This window comes from Peromyscus eremicus, chromosome 2 (assembly GCF_949786415.1).
Source record: "Peromyscus eremicus chromosome 2, PerEre_H2_v1, whole genome shotgun sequence".
In the NCBI taxonomy this organism is placed as follows: Eukaryota; Metazoa; Chordata; class Mammalia; order Rodentia; family Cricetidae; genus Peromyscus; species Peromyscus eremicus.
In genome coordinates, this window is record NC_081417.1 from 15,207,842 (window position 1) to 15,220,487 (window position 12,646).

Sequence of the window (12,646 nt, forward strand, 5' to 3'; positions counted from 1 at the left end):
TAGTACTGGCTAAAACTTTCAGTAAGAGGAGTAGAAGAAGTACTGAGCACCCAGGTGCTTGCCCTGTTCTCTTAGTGCAGAGGGCAAGTTGCCCATCTTCACAGTAGTATATGTTTAGATGATCTGTATCTGGTACTTCAGCTTTCTATCTACAACTCGCTGAGAACTGTTTCTCTTCGTATGATTAAGTTGTTTTGTTTTTTTTTGTTTTTTTTTTTTGTCAGCAACTGGGTGGGTTATATAGGCTTTTATCTTAGTATTGCTGTGATAAGTTCTATTTGAGGAAATATTTTATATAATTTTGAATTTAATTTGTTAAAATTAAGTCTTTTTGCACTTATATTAATAAGGTGGCGCACGCCTTTAATCCCAGCACTCGGGAAGCAGAGGCAAGTGGATCTTTGTGAGTTGGAGGCCAGCCTGGGCTACAGAGCGAGATCCAGGAAAGGTGCAAAGCTACACAGAGAAACCCTGTCTCAAAAAACCAAAAAAACAAACAAACAAAAAACTACATAAATTGACCTGTATTTTTCCTTACAAAGCTTTTAAAAATCCATTTTTGATATCAGCGACTGCTAATCTAATAGAGTAAGTTAGAGGTGTTCTACTGATTCAATTATCTGGAAGCCTGTGTGTGTGAAATTGGCAGCCTTTCTTCCTTAAAATTTGGGAGAATTTATTTGCCGATGAATACATTTAGGATCAGAAAGCTTTTTTTCCCCCAGTGGAAAATTTAACTGTGTACTTCATTTCTTTGTTACATAAGTCTATTCCTTGGTTGAGATTGCTAGTGTGTAGTTTTCAAATATTTGCCTAGTTCATTTTGTTTGTCTAATTTATTGGCATACAGTTACTCATGACATTCTATTCTCATTATCCATAGATGTATAGTGATATCAGTTCATTCTGATGTTGGCAAGTTACTTCTTTTCTTTCCTAATCAAGTAGGGGACAAGTTAATTTATTTTGTTCATAGTGTCAAGTAGCCAGCATTCGGGTATCAGCTTGCCCTGTGTTTGTGTGTCCTTGCCTGGGTCTTTGCTTTCCTTACTCATCTACTGTGCTTGACTAGTTCTTATGTTATGCTTGCTAGGGTGGAGTCTGTGGCAGATGATTTGGTTTTTTCCCTTGTTGAGATGGACATGTAGTGCCACAGACTATCTCAGGGTTACTTTACCTGCATTCCACTGTTTACAAAACTACAGGTTTATCCTTTGTGTCCTATGGGTTGCTTAGAAGTGAGTCTACAAATATTTTGCAAATGTACATTCTTTTTTTTTCTGTTTTCTTGGTGTGCTTCACTTCGGGTAGTTTCTACTTCAATGTCTTTAGGCTACTGATTTTTCTATCATATTCTGTTTTCCATTTATTCCATCGAGTATATTTTTCACATAAAAACATTTTAGTTGTCAATGCTACCAGTTAATTTGGGCCTTTTTTTGTAGTATTCATTTCTATATGTCACAGTCTTAAATGTCTAGCTTCTTGAATATATGATTGTTTTCTGTCCTCATCCATTCCATCACATATTTAATTGGTTAGTTTTTTTATTATTCTATTTTCTAGCATGTTGACAAATTTTTATTAAATATAGGGCATTTTTCAATTCCTGCAAATATTGAGTTTTATTCTGAGCTGTAAAGTTTGGTTAGCAATTAGAAAAATCAGTCCTGGCCCTGCCTGAGCTAAACTGAGCCCCGAGGAGCTTAACGGGATATCTTCATGAGCTACAATGTTTTTGGGTTTGCTTCTGGGAGCAGGAACCCACCCTGTGTGAATTCAAAGGACTCTTCCATTGCTCTTTTTTTTCTTTTTATTTATTCTTCTCTCATAGAATATATCCCAACAGCAGCCTCCCCCTCCCCTTCTTCCCTCTCCCCCTCTTCCCCCTCCCATCTCTCCTCTTCCCCAGATCCGCTGCTCCTCCATTTCCCTTCAGAAAAGAGCAGGCCTTCCAGGTATATCAACCTAACACAGTGTAACAAGATGTAGCAAGGCTAGGTACAAATCCTCATATCAAGACTGGATGAGGCAACCCAGTAGGAGGAAAAGGTTCCCACAGGCAGACCCTGGCTCTTTCCTGGGCTCAGGAAGTTCATTTGTGTGCATACCCTAACACTTAGCTGAAGACTTGGGGACTCTCTAATTTAATTACTTAGAAATTTTATTCACTGTGTGTGCCCTTTGCATGCATTTGAGGGGGATGGGCAGGCCAGATGCTGACCTGTCTTTCTCAATTGCTCACTACTGTTTTTTAAACTTTTATTGTTCTCTCATACTTTATATTACTACCTCAGTTTCCCCTCCCCCACTCCTTCCATCCCCTCCCTCCCCTCCCCTCTCCCCTAGATCAGCTCCTCCTCCATTTGAGCAGGCCTTCTGGGAATATTCACCAAACATAGGTAACAAGTTACAATAAGACTAGGCACAAACCTATCACAGCTGGATGTGGCAACTGGGTAGGTGGAAAAGGGTCCCAAAGGGTCCAAAGTGTAAGTGAAAGTGTCAGCGATACCCCCTACTCCCATTGTTGGGGGTCCCACAAGAACACCAAGCTCCACAACCGTAAGGTTTATGCTAAGGACCTAGCTCAGACTCCATGTTTGTCACTAGTCTCTGTAAGCCCGATGGTTGACACTGGGCTGTGCTCTCATTGGCTGTAGGTCTCTGCATCTGCTCCCACTGGTTGCTGGATGACACTCCTCTGATGACCATTGGGCTAGGCACCGATCTATGAGTACAGGGGGATGTCATTAGGAATCATTTCATTGACTTTTTTTTTTTTTTGCCACTCCCCACCTTGTTTTTTGAGCCAGGTTCTCTCATTGAACCTGAAGCTTATGGACTGGGTAGGGCTGGCCAATGAACTCCAAGGATCCGCCAGTCTCTGCCCCCTTTCCTCTTCACTTCCCCTGCCAGAGTCACAGGCACACTACCATGACTGGCTTTCTAGGGATCAGGTCCTCGCGCTTGCACAGCAAGAACTTTGCCCACTGAGCAATTTCAGCCCCAATGGGCCTCTATAGATCCACGGAGCACATGTGGGCATGCTCTTCCCCCACCCCCTCACCCCGCCCCCCCCCCACCCCCGCTCTGGACTAGAGTTTTGTGCGTCCTCTCCTTGATTCTGTGTTATTGAAGTTGCAATGTGAGGTTAAGCCTGGGTTCCTCTTCCTTGCAAAGAGATTAAAAAGCTAACAGCAAGCTAGAGGCAGTTGTTGGATTTATGCCATTTATCTTTCTTCCATCAACACCCACTGTTTCCATATATTTATCTGTTATTTTTATTGTTTTTGGTTGGATGCTAAGCCTAGATCCTGCTATTCCAGCTTTGCTAGGAATAGAAATTTAAGCCATAATAATTAAATGCAAAAATCTTGTCTCAGATTTGGAAATTTTCTGGGCATATAGGTGAACAGATTGTGTGTGTGTGTGTGTGTGTGTGTGTGTGTGTGTGTGTGTGTGTGTATACTTATCTACTAGCTAAAACTTGTGATCAAAAAGTCAATGTTTAATGAAGCTTTCATACTGACAGCCGCTGTCACAACAACGAAGTGTGAGGTACTAGATAAATAAGTTCCCAGCCACAGCTCTGGGAAGTGACACTGGCCTCTTGCTTCAGTCTCTTATAACTTAAAGAGTTTTCTTTCTGTAGTCTGCGTTGTGGCTTGTGTTTGCCTGTTTGTTCTTTCTACTTAGGATTTTTCTGCAGACAGCACTTTGCCCGAGCCATTCTAGTGTTCCTAAATGCAAACACACTGTGATGTGCCTGGATGCGTTTTGTGCAGACACAAGTTATGGTGCTGCTGGCCAGGAGTTCAAAGTCAATGACTTAATATATGTTAATAAGGTATCTTTCAACAGAAACATGCAAGAAACAAGTTTACACATTTATCACTTGATTAAAATGTTGTGATTAAAGGTCATAGAAACTTAAACCTTATATTTCTCTAAGGAGCAAAAGTTCAGTATTTATTAATTCAGTGTTTGGGACAAATTTATAGAATTGCTGTTCTACCAAGAAACTACGAATTCAAAACTTAAAAGATGGCTTTATTTTTTAAAATTAGTTCTTTGAGAATTTTGTTCAATGTATTTTGATTGTATAATTTAATACTATGTTGGTTTATAAAAATAATAGTGCCAGGTTCTCCTGCTAGAACTCATGAGATGTCTATCCACATGTTCTTGGCCCCAGGACCCAATAGCAGTACTAGATGTGGGTTTCATCTCATGAAGTGGCCTTAAATCCAATCAGAAAGTGCTTGGATACTCCCCTGACCTCCATGCCATTATTGTACCAGTGAGCATGTCATGCCAGATTGGTTGTTATTGTAGCAAATGGTCCACAACTGGGTAAAACTGATAATTGGTAATACTTTCTCCTCTGGAATTGTGCATAGTACCTTCTATTTATGAAAGCTATCCAGTAGGTATTAAGATTCCAGGTGAATACTAGATTGATTTCTTCATGTTCCATGACTTAAATATGTAGTATATATCCAACAACAGCATCTCACTATTAAGTTCTGGATAGTAACCAAGGGCACTGGCAATAGCCTGTAATGTTTGGTAGTCTATAAGCCATCACTGACAAACAGCTCCAACATGGTAACACATTCCTGATACTAGGATTTTTATTTGTTAGATTATAATGTCTAGTAAGAGTATTATTACCCCATTATGGGTTATAACCATTTCAAATCTTTGTATGTATTTATGTATATATAAAAAGCTTTTATAATAGCAGGTTTCCATAAGACTTAAAGAAAAACTCAACCAACAAACTAACCCAAGATTTACAAATACCAACATAGAAACAAAAACAGCATGAAAAAAACCTGTCTAGTTCCAAAAATACAAATTTCATAGTAATGGTTCCTAATAAAAATGACATGGAAGGATATCCAGACAGAGAATTAAAAATAAGGACTATAACTATGTTCAAATAACTCAAAGACAAAGAGCTGAAAGAAACAAGGAAATCTGTCTAAGACATGAATACAGAGTCTGAATTCTGAGGAAAACCCAACCAAATGGAAATAAAAACCTCAGTGGAAAGCCTCACTGACAGACAGATCGTGCCAAAAGCAGAGTTGGGGTGGAAGACAAAGTAGAGGAGTTGGAAAGAGAGGTTGATGAGAGAGTTTTTTCAGATGAACAGAACATGGGGGAGTTTGGGCAGAACATAAGAAGAACTAAACTTTGAATTGTGGACATAGAAGAAGGAGAATACCACAGCATACCCACAGAGAATATCTTCAGTAAAACAACAGAGAAAATATCCCAAGCATAGTGAAAGAGATGTCCATCCATGTTCAGGGGACTACAGAACACCAAACAAATTGGAGCAAAAAGAATTTACTTACGGCATATTATAGTTAGAATCACATTAAAAACACAGAACAGAGAAAAGATATTGAAAGTTGCAAGTGAGAAAGGTCAAGATCATTTATAAAGGCAGGTCCCATATGTATTTCAAGTCTTAAAAGACAACTCTCAACTGGTATTACTGTGCCCAGCTGCACTACCACTGAAATTGTAGGAGAAACAAAGACTTCCCATGATAAAACAGACAAAAGGAATTCATGACTACCCAGCCAGCTCTACAGAGGATACCAGAAGGAATACTTCAATCTAAAGAGAAAGATGAATACAATACACCCGAGATGTCATAAGGAACAACTAGACAATACCTAGACACAAAATCAAAAGAGATCTGGAAAAAAACCCACAAGATCAACAAGATGACAGGAATTAACACATAATATTCAATAATAACCATGACTACTAACCATCTCAATTCTTCAATAAAAAGACAGACTAACAGATCAGATTAGAAAAGGAGATCTCTCTTTTTGATGCTTCTAAGAAACAAGCCTCATCATCAGTGACAGATACAATCTCAGGCTAGAACAACAGAAAAGACATTCCAATTAAGTGGAAGTAAGAAACAAGCAAGTGTAGCTGTTCCTTTTGTTTCTTTCTTTTTGGTTTTTGAGACAGGGTTTCACTGTGTAGCTTTGGAGCCTGTCCTGGAACTCTCTCTATAGACCAGGCTGTCCTCGAAGTCACAGAGATCTGCCTGCCTCTGCCTCCCAAGTGCTGGGATTAAAGGTATGTGCCACCACCGCCTGGCAGGTGTAGCTATTATAATATCTGGCAGAATAGACTTCAAACCAATAGTAGTCAGAAGAGTTAGGGTAGTGGATTTCATGCTCATTAAAGAAAAATCCACCAAGAAGCTATTATAACTCTAAATATCTATGCATCAAACACAGGGACACCCAATTTCATAAAAGACACACTACTAGATCTAAAACCACAAATTGATCCCAGCACAGTGAAAGATAAACTCAATACTGCTTGCATTAATAGACAAGTCATAAAGAAAAACTCTGGAGTTAAATGTCAACATAAATCAAATAGACCCAACAGAGAATGTTCCAACTAAATGCTAAAGAATATACATTCTTCTCAGCAGCCCACAGAACTTTTTACAAAATTGGCCACATATTGGGGCATAAAGGAAGTCTTAACACAGATGGGAAAAATTGAAATTGCATCCTGCATTCTATCTCACCACAAGAGGATAAAGCTGGACACCAATGGCAGTAGAACCTAGAGAAAGTACATAAATTCACAGAGAGTAAACACACTACTGAATGGTAATGGGTCAAGAAGGAAATCAAGAAGAAAAAACTAAAAATCTCTATAACTTAGTGAAAAAACAAACAAACAAACAAACAAACAAACAAACAAAAAACCACAACATACCAAAATCTATGGGGCACAGCAAAAGGCAGTTCCAGGAGGAAAGTTTATAGTACTAAGTGACTTTATCAAAAATAGAAATTTTTAAAATGAGATTGATGTACCTTGGAAAAGAACAACTAAGACCTCAAAAAATGGATAAGAAGATGGCATACTGAGATGACTCAGGGACACCCAACACCCCCCAAAATGACTCAGCAGTCCAGAATCAAAACCAGGGTTTGATTCCCATTGCTGACATGGCAGCTCACAGCATTCTGTAACTCCAGACCCAGGGGACCCAGTTCCCTCTTCTGGCCTCTGTGTTCACTTCATGAGTGTGGTACACAGACATAACTGCAGGCAAAACACCCATACATAAAAAATAAAAGGTGAAAAAAGACAGGCAAGGGTAATCAAAATCAGGGCTGAAATCAATGGAAGAAATAAGAGCTAACAAGATTGACCTTTTACCAAATTAGCCAAAAGAAAGAGAGGACCCAAATTAATAAAATTAGATATGCAAAAGAAGCATTACAGCAGACACAGAGGAAATTCAGAGACTCACAAGGACATACTAAAAAAAAAGTTTCACCAAACTGGAATCTAAAAGAAACTGATGAATTCACAAATATATATGACCTACCAAAGCTAAATCAAGGAAAAATGAGTAAGTTGAGCTATGGTGATATTTTATTTGTACTGAAATGTGGTTTTATTTGTATATTAATAAATAAAGTTGCCCAGGGGTCAGAGCTATTAGAGCCATAGCAAAAGCTGGGCGGTGGTGGTGCATGCCTTTAATCCCAGCACTTGATAGACAGAGCTAGGTAGATCTCTGTGTGTTCAAGGATACAGCCAGCATTGGAGACACACACCTTTAATCTCAATACTAACCATAGAAGACCTGGAAGTTTGTACAGACAGGCAGTGACGAGGCGGTCATGTGGTTGAGTTTACAACCAATGAGAAGGCAGAACAGAAAGTCTATATAAAGACAAACACACAGGAAGTAGGTCTCTCTTGGCTGAAGAGGATCGTTGAAGCAGGAAGGGTAAGGATCTTAGCTCTGACCTCTTGGGCTTTTATCTTTACATTGGCTCTGTGTTTCTTATTTAATAAGACTGTTGGTTACTTCTACATTGAGCCCTAATATCAAATGAGACAGAAGCACTAAATACAAATCTCCCCACAACAACAAAAAGTGCCCAGGGCCAGATGGATTGAGCACAGAATTCTGTAAGACCTTCGCAGAACCAATAGCAATGCTCAAGTTATTCCATAACATTTTTAAAAATTGAAAATGTTCCATTTTCTATGAAACCAATATTACCCTGATGCAAAAACCATTCAAAGACACAACCAGTATCTCTGATGAACATGGACACAAAGCATTCTTAGTAAAATATTTGGAAACCAAACTCAAGAGCACATGAAAGGCACATTGATCAAGTCTGCTTTGTTCTAGAGATTCGGGGATGGCTTCATGTACATAAATCAACAAGCAGCGTATAAATAGACTCAAGGACAGGAACCAATAGTCACCTCATTAGATGCAGAAAGGCCATTGATGAAATCCAGCATCCCTTCATGATAAGAGGCCTGGAGAATCTAAGACTACAGGGACACATCTCAGGATAACAAAGGCAGTACACAGCGTGCCCACAGCCAACATCATGCTAAATGGAGAAACACTTGAATCATTTTCACTAAAATCGGGAATATGACAAGGATGTCTGGCCCTCCCCCAACTCCTGTTCAATAATAGTATTTGTAAAGTCTTAGAGCCATAAGACAGAAGGAGATAAAGTGATACAAATAGGCAAGGAAGAAGATAAAGGATGTTTTAGTCTATTTTTAAAGGTAAGTGACATGGAAAAATATAAGTTTATTTAATGGCATAACTTACAAATTAAGGGATAGGTAGGTCGCGGGGTCTGGGGAAGGTGTATCGCACTCCAGCGGTGTTCTCTGGAGCTCTGCTTGGCCCACCTCCACCGTCCAGCATCCCGGACCAGAGAGAGCACTGGCCCATCCAGATCTCGGGTCTCCAGGCGCCTCCCTTGGCCCCGCCTTGTAGGCGTTACAGTTGCCAAAATCTCAATGGGGGTTGGAACTTCCAGATCAAAGCTGGAATGGCTACCCACTACAATTAATCAAAGTATTACCTATATGAGACTATTTTCCAATCTATCTGATTATATACAGTGCAAAAATGAGCTGTATTCCTGCTGAGCAAGGGTTTTGAATTCATTTTCTCCATGTTCTGACAGGCACACATGCTAGACTCTCCACCAAGCACACAAGCTTTGAGGAACGAGTTTATGAAATCCCAATCCTCCTCAATGATAGGGGCCAGCCACCCATGGAAGGCACTGTCTTCTTACCAGGTAGGCACTTTGCATAGGTGACATGGAATATCTGTTATCATGATAGGTTAAGGGGTCCTTGTATTTAAAGTGGGATTCAGCAACTATTCACTTGAAAACTTATCCTACCAAATACTGTTCTGCTTTTTAGTTACTTTCTGCAAGTGTGTGGAAGGAAGCTGTTTCCGGCCAGCAGGCAGCCATGATGGGATACCCACTGTGGGCATGGCAGTTGGTATACTTCTGACTACCTTTCTGGTCATTGGTGAGTATGACTTCTAGGAGCTAAGGATTCTTGTCGCTGGCTTGAATGTGAGCTCATTGTGTCTTCCTACTTAGGGGTTTCCTGACTTGGGTACTAACCGAGGATATATAACCAGTCAATCATGTTGAAGTGTCCTGGTCAGGAGGTACTATGTCAGAAGAACCCCTCCATCTGTAGTTTCAATCCTTGGATTTCCTGCTGACATTTATACCACAAGACTCTTTGTATTAATCAGTCTTTCTTTAATAGTAACAAATACCTGAGATAGTCAACTTGACAAAACGTTTCTTTTTGGCTTGTGGTTTCAGAGGTTCCAAGCCATGACTGATGGGCTTGTTACTTCAGGGTCCGTGCCAAGGCAGCTCTTCATTGAGCAAAGCTGCTCATGTCCCAGTTGGGAAGAAATGAGAGAGAAAGGGGTTAGGGTCCTACTGTCCCCTTTGAGAGCACGTCTTCAAGAGGGCTAGGGGAGACTGCTGATCATTGAAGTTCTTACCTGGTAATGCTGAAGTGGGGACCAGTGGAGCACATTCAAGATTGAAATCCTATCAAGCTTTACACACAAATTGCTATATGTTGAGCCTGGTTACCAAGCTTTTTTTCTGAAGGAGAAAGACATGCAGTCTCTATGCTCTTCTGTGTCAGGCACTGGGGTTGTTGGATTGGTATTGTGATGGGCAAGGCCTGCGTGATCCTTTATTCAGAGAGGTCACGGGCTCTTCTGCCCATGTTGGAATAGGTAGGAGTGTGGGCTTTGAAGATGCTGTGACACCTGAAATGTTGCCGAGTTTTGCTTTGAGTTTGTTGTTGTTGTGGTATTTGTTTGTTTGTTTGTTTGTTTTATGACTCTGGCTCTTTATAATCCAGAGTGACCACTGCATCACAGTGTTGACACTCTACCTAGCTGGATAGCAGTCCGCTCTTGCAGCGCCTTGCCTCCCACGATAGCCATGCCCTCTCTTTGGCTGTCCTCATAGTGGTTAATTAGAAAGATACTTGAATATTCACGTGCGCATGACTGAATGGCTTAACACAGTCTCACGCTGTCTTCTGGAATAATTCCCATCTCCTCCTTTCTTTAAAGTCTTCTCAGCTATTCCCTTTATATCTAGACAGTTGTTCTCATGTCCCAAGCTGTCATACTGGACTTTAACACAGGGCTCTGAAAGGACTCTCCTTTCCTCATGCTCTTCAGTGCAAACTCCTTATGACATGGGTGACATGGGAAGGCCTTGGCAGCCTGGCTGCTACTCACTTTATCATGCATGGTGACTGGGTGACCTCCTTGAGAACCACTGTCTGCTGCATATACTTCATACCAACAGAGATAAATTTCCTTTCTTTTGAGAGAAGGACTTTCTTAGTAGTTAATTCTGGCCCTGAACTCAGGCAATCCCCCTGCCTCAGCCTCAGAGTTAGATATTTGAGACATTATTTATCTAACTCCTTCTGCCTTTATGCCTTTCATTGTCTTTCCTACCCACCTTGAAAGGATTGAGTTCATGCACCAAGTTGCAATTTTTTCACACAGTCTTATTTCCATGATCCTACTCTAAGTTAAAGAATGGGGAGTTTTGAGGATATGTAGAAATAGGATTAATAGGCCTTTTTATGTCATACCTTTATTATTTTCAGATGAGGGTGTATGAATTATTACAAGATTGTTAGCAAGTTTCTGACCATCTAGTCTTCTCCACCATGGTGCCTCCTGTAATTACTGATGAGCAATTTCTTTAAAGTAACTCCCCCTTTTCCTAGTGGGCTCTGATAGTTCAGATTAGTGCTAAAAAGCACAACGTGATCTTGTCAGTTCAGAGAGGTAAGAGAAATCAGAAAGTGCAGGCAACCCACTCAAGGTCCTTCAGGATGGCTGGCCCTGCTAGGGAGGTACTCAAGTGTGTATTTACCACTAGGCTACATGCCAAGCCCTTACTGTGAAATTGAAATGGTTTTTAAATCATAAAATGATGCATGCTTGGTAGGTACTGTGGAAGTAAGCTCTAGGTAGGTGGGCAGATCTGACAGTTTCCTGGTTCTTATTCAAACCCTTTCTCTGGGGAAGAAAAAGTAGAATCAATATTTGGGGACATATGAAGTTCAGACACTCATCCACATACTTTTCCCTCAGAGGAGTTAGGACATTGGCTCCTCTATTCCCCCAGGAGAGATCCTGTAAGCTTCCAGATTAGTTACAACTTGAGGCTTCCTACATATTGATAGCAGGTGAGCTGGTCACTTATGCAAGAGGGCCAATGCCCAGAGTTCTGTACTCACTAGAACGAAGCACCATCAAATCGCACAAACGGAGGATCACGGGTCATTCTCCACTAAGACACTGTGCTGTGTTGGTACATCTACAGCTTGCACTTGTTTGACCCTGAGTTTTCTCTTTTCAGGTATAATTTTAGCAGTTGTGTTCATCCGCATGAAGAAAGATGAAGGAAAAGATAACATTGAAAATCCTCAGTCCCCTGAAGCTAGACCTCTGAGAAGCTGAATTTGAAAAGAAATGGTCAAGTTTATGCACCAAGTGCTACATCAATGCCTCAGCTGTTTAATTTCATCCGAAATGTGAACTATAATTGGTAGAGTTTATGTATCATGTGCTATATCAAGGCCCCAGCTGTTTAATCTCACAATTTCATCCAAAATGTGAACTATAATTTCTTTGATAGCATGCCACTCTTGTCTTGTAATATTTTATACTACTTAGATATTTTATGTGCTGTAGACATTAGAGTTATTTTCCATTTCCCATGACATTTTCCTCTCCCACAAAAAGCTTAGCTACATAACCTAAACTTTCCACTCTGGGGCGGATGAGCTGACTGTTTTCTGTACATTGTTGCTTCAGAGACCTATCAGTTATCCATCACCAAACTTCCCAGACTCCATTTCTTCTTTTTCTATTCCATCCCGTGTCCCTTCATCTTTTGGTGTTACACTGAATTTAGAATATGTCACACAAAAGAACAAAGTGAAGTCCTGGGAAAAAGAAAAGTGGGCAGCTTTGTTCCTTAGCAAGAACAACAGCTTCAGCCGTTGTTTAATCCCAGCACTCGGGAGGCAGAGCCAGGTGGATCGCTGTGAGTTCGAGGCCAGCCTGGGCTACCAAGTGAGTCCCAGGGAAGGCGCAAAGCTACACAGAGAAACCCTGTCTCGAAAAAAACAAAAACAAAAACAAACAAACAAACAAACAAACAAAAAGAACAACAGTTTCTCTGTGTTATTAACCATCTTTAATGGAGGTCCTCCAACT

The 12,646-nt window shown here is 40.4% G+C and overlaps 1 protein-coding gene across 1 annotated transcript in view; it reads left to right on the forward strand.

The window, feature by feature from the left end:
- Cdh17 (cadherin 17) overlaps window positions 1–12,369 on the forward strand; it is a 55,779-nt gene extending 43,410 nt beyond the window's left edge. Inside the window, 3 exon segments of the mRNA XM_059255651.1 lie at window positions 9,027–9,143; window positions 9,274–9,387; window positions 11,784–12,369. Of these exon segments, the coding sequence (XP_059111634.1) occupies window positions 9,027–9,143; window positions 9,274–9,387; window positions 11,784–11,884 (332 nt within the window). The 3' untranslated portion in view covers window positions 11,885–12,369.
- The last annotated feature ends 277 nt before the right edge of the window (window positions 12,370–12,646 follow it).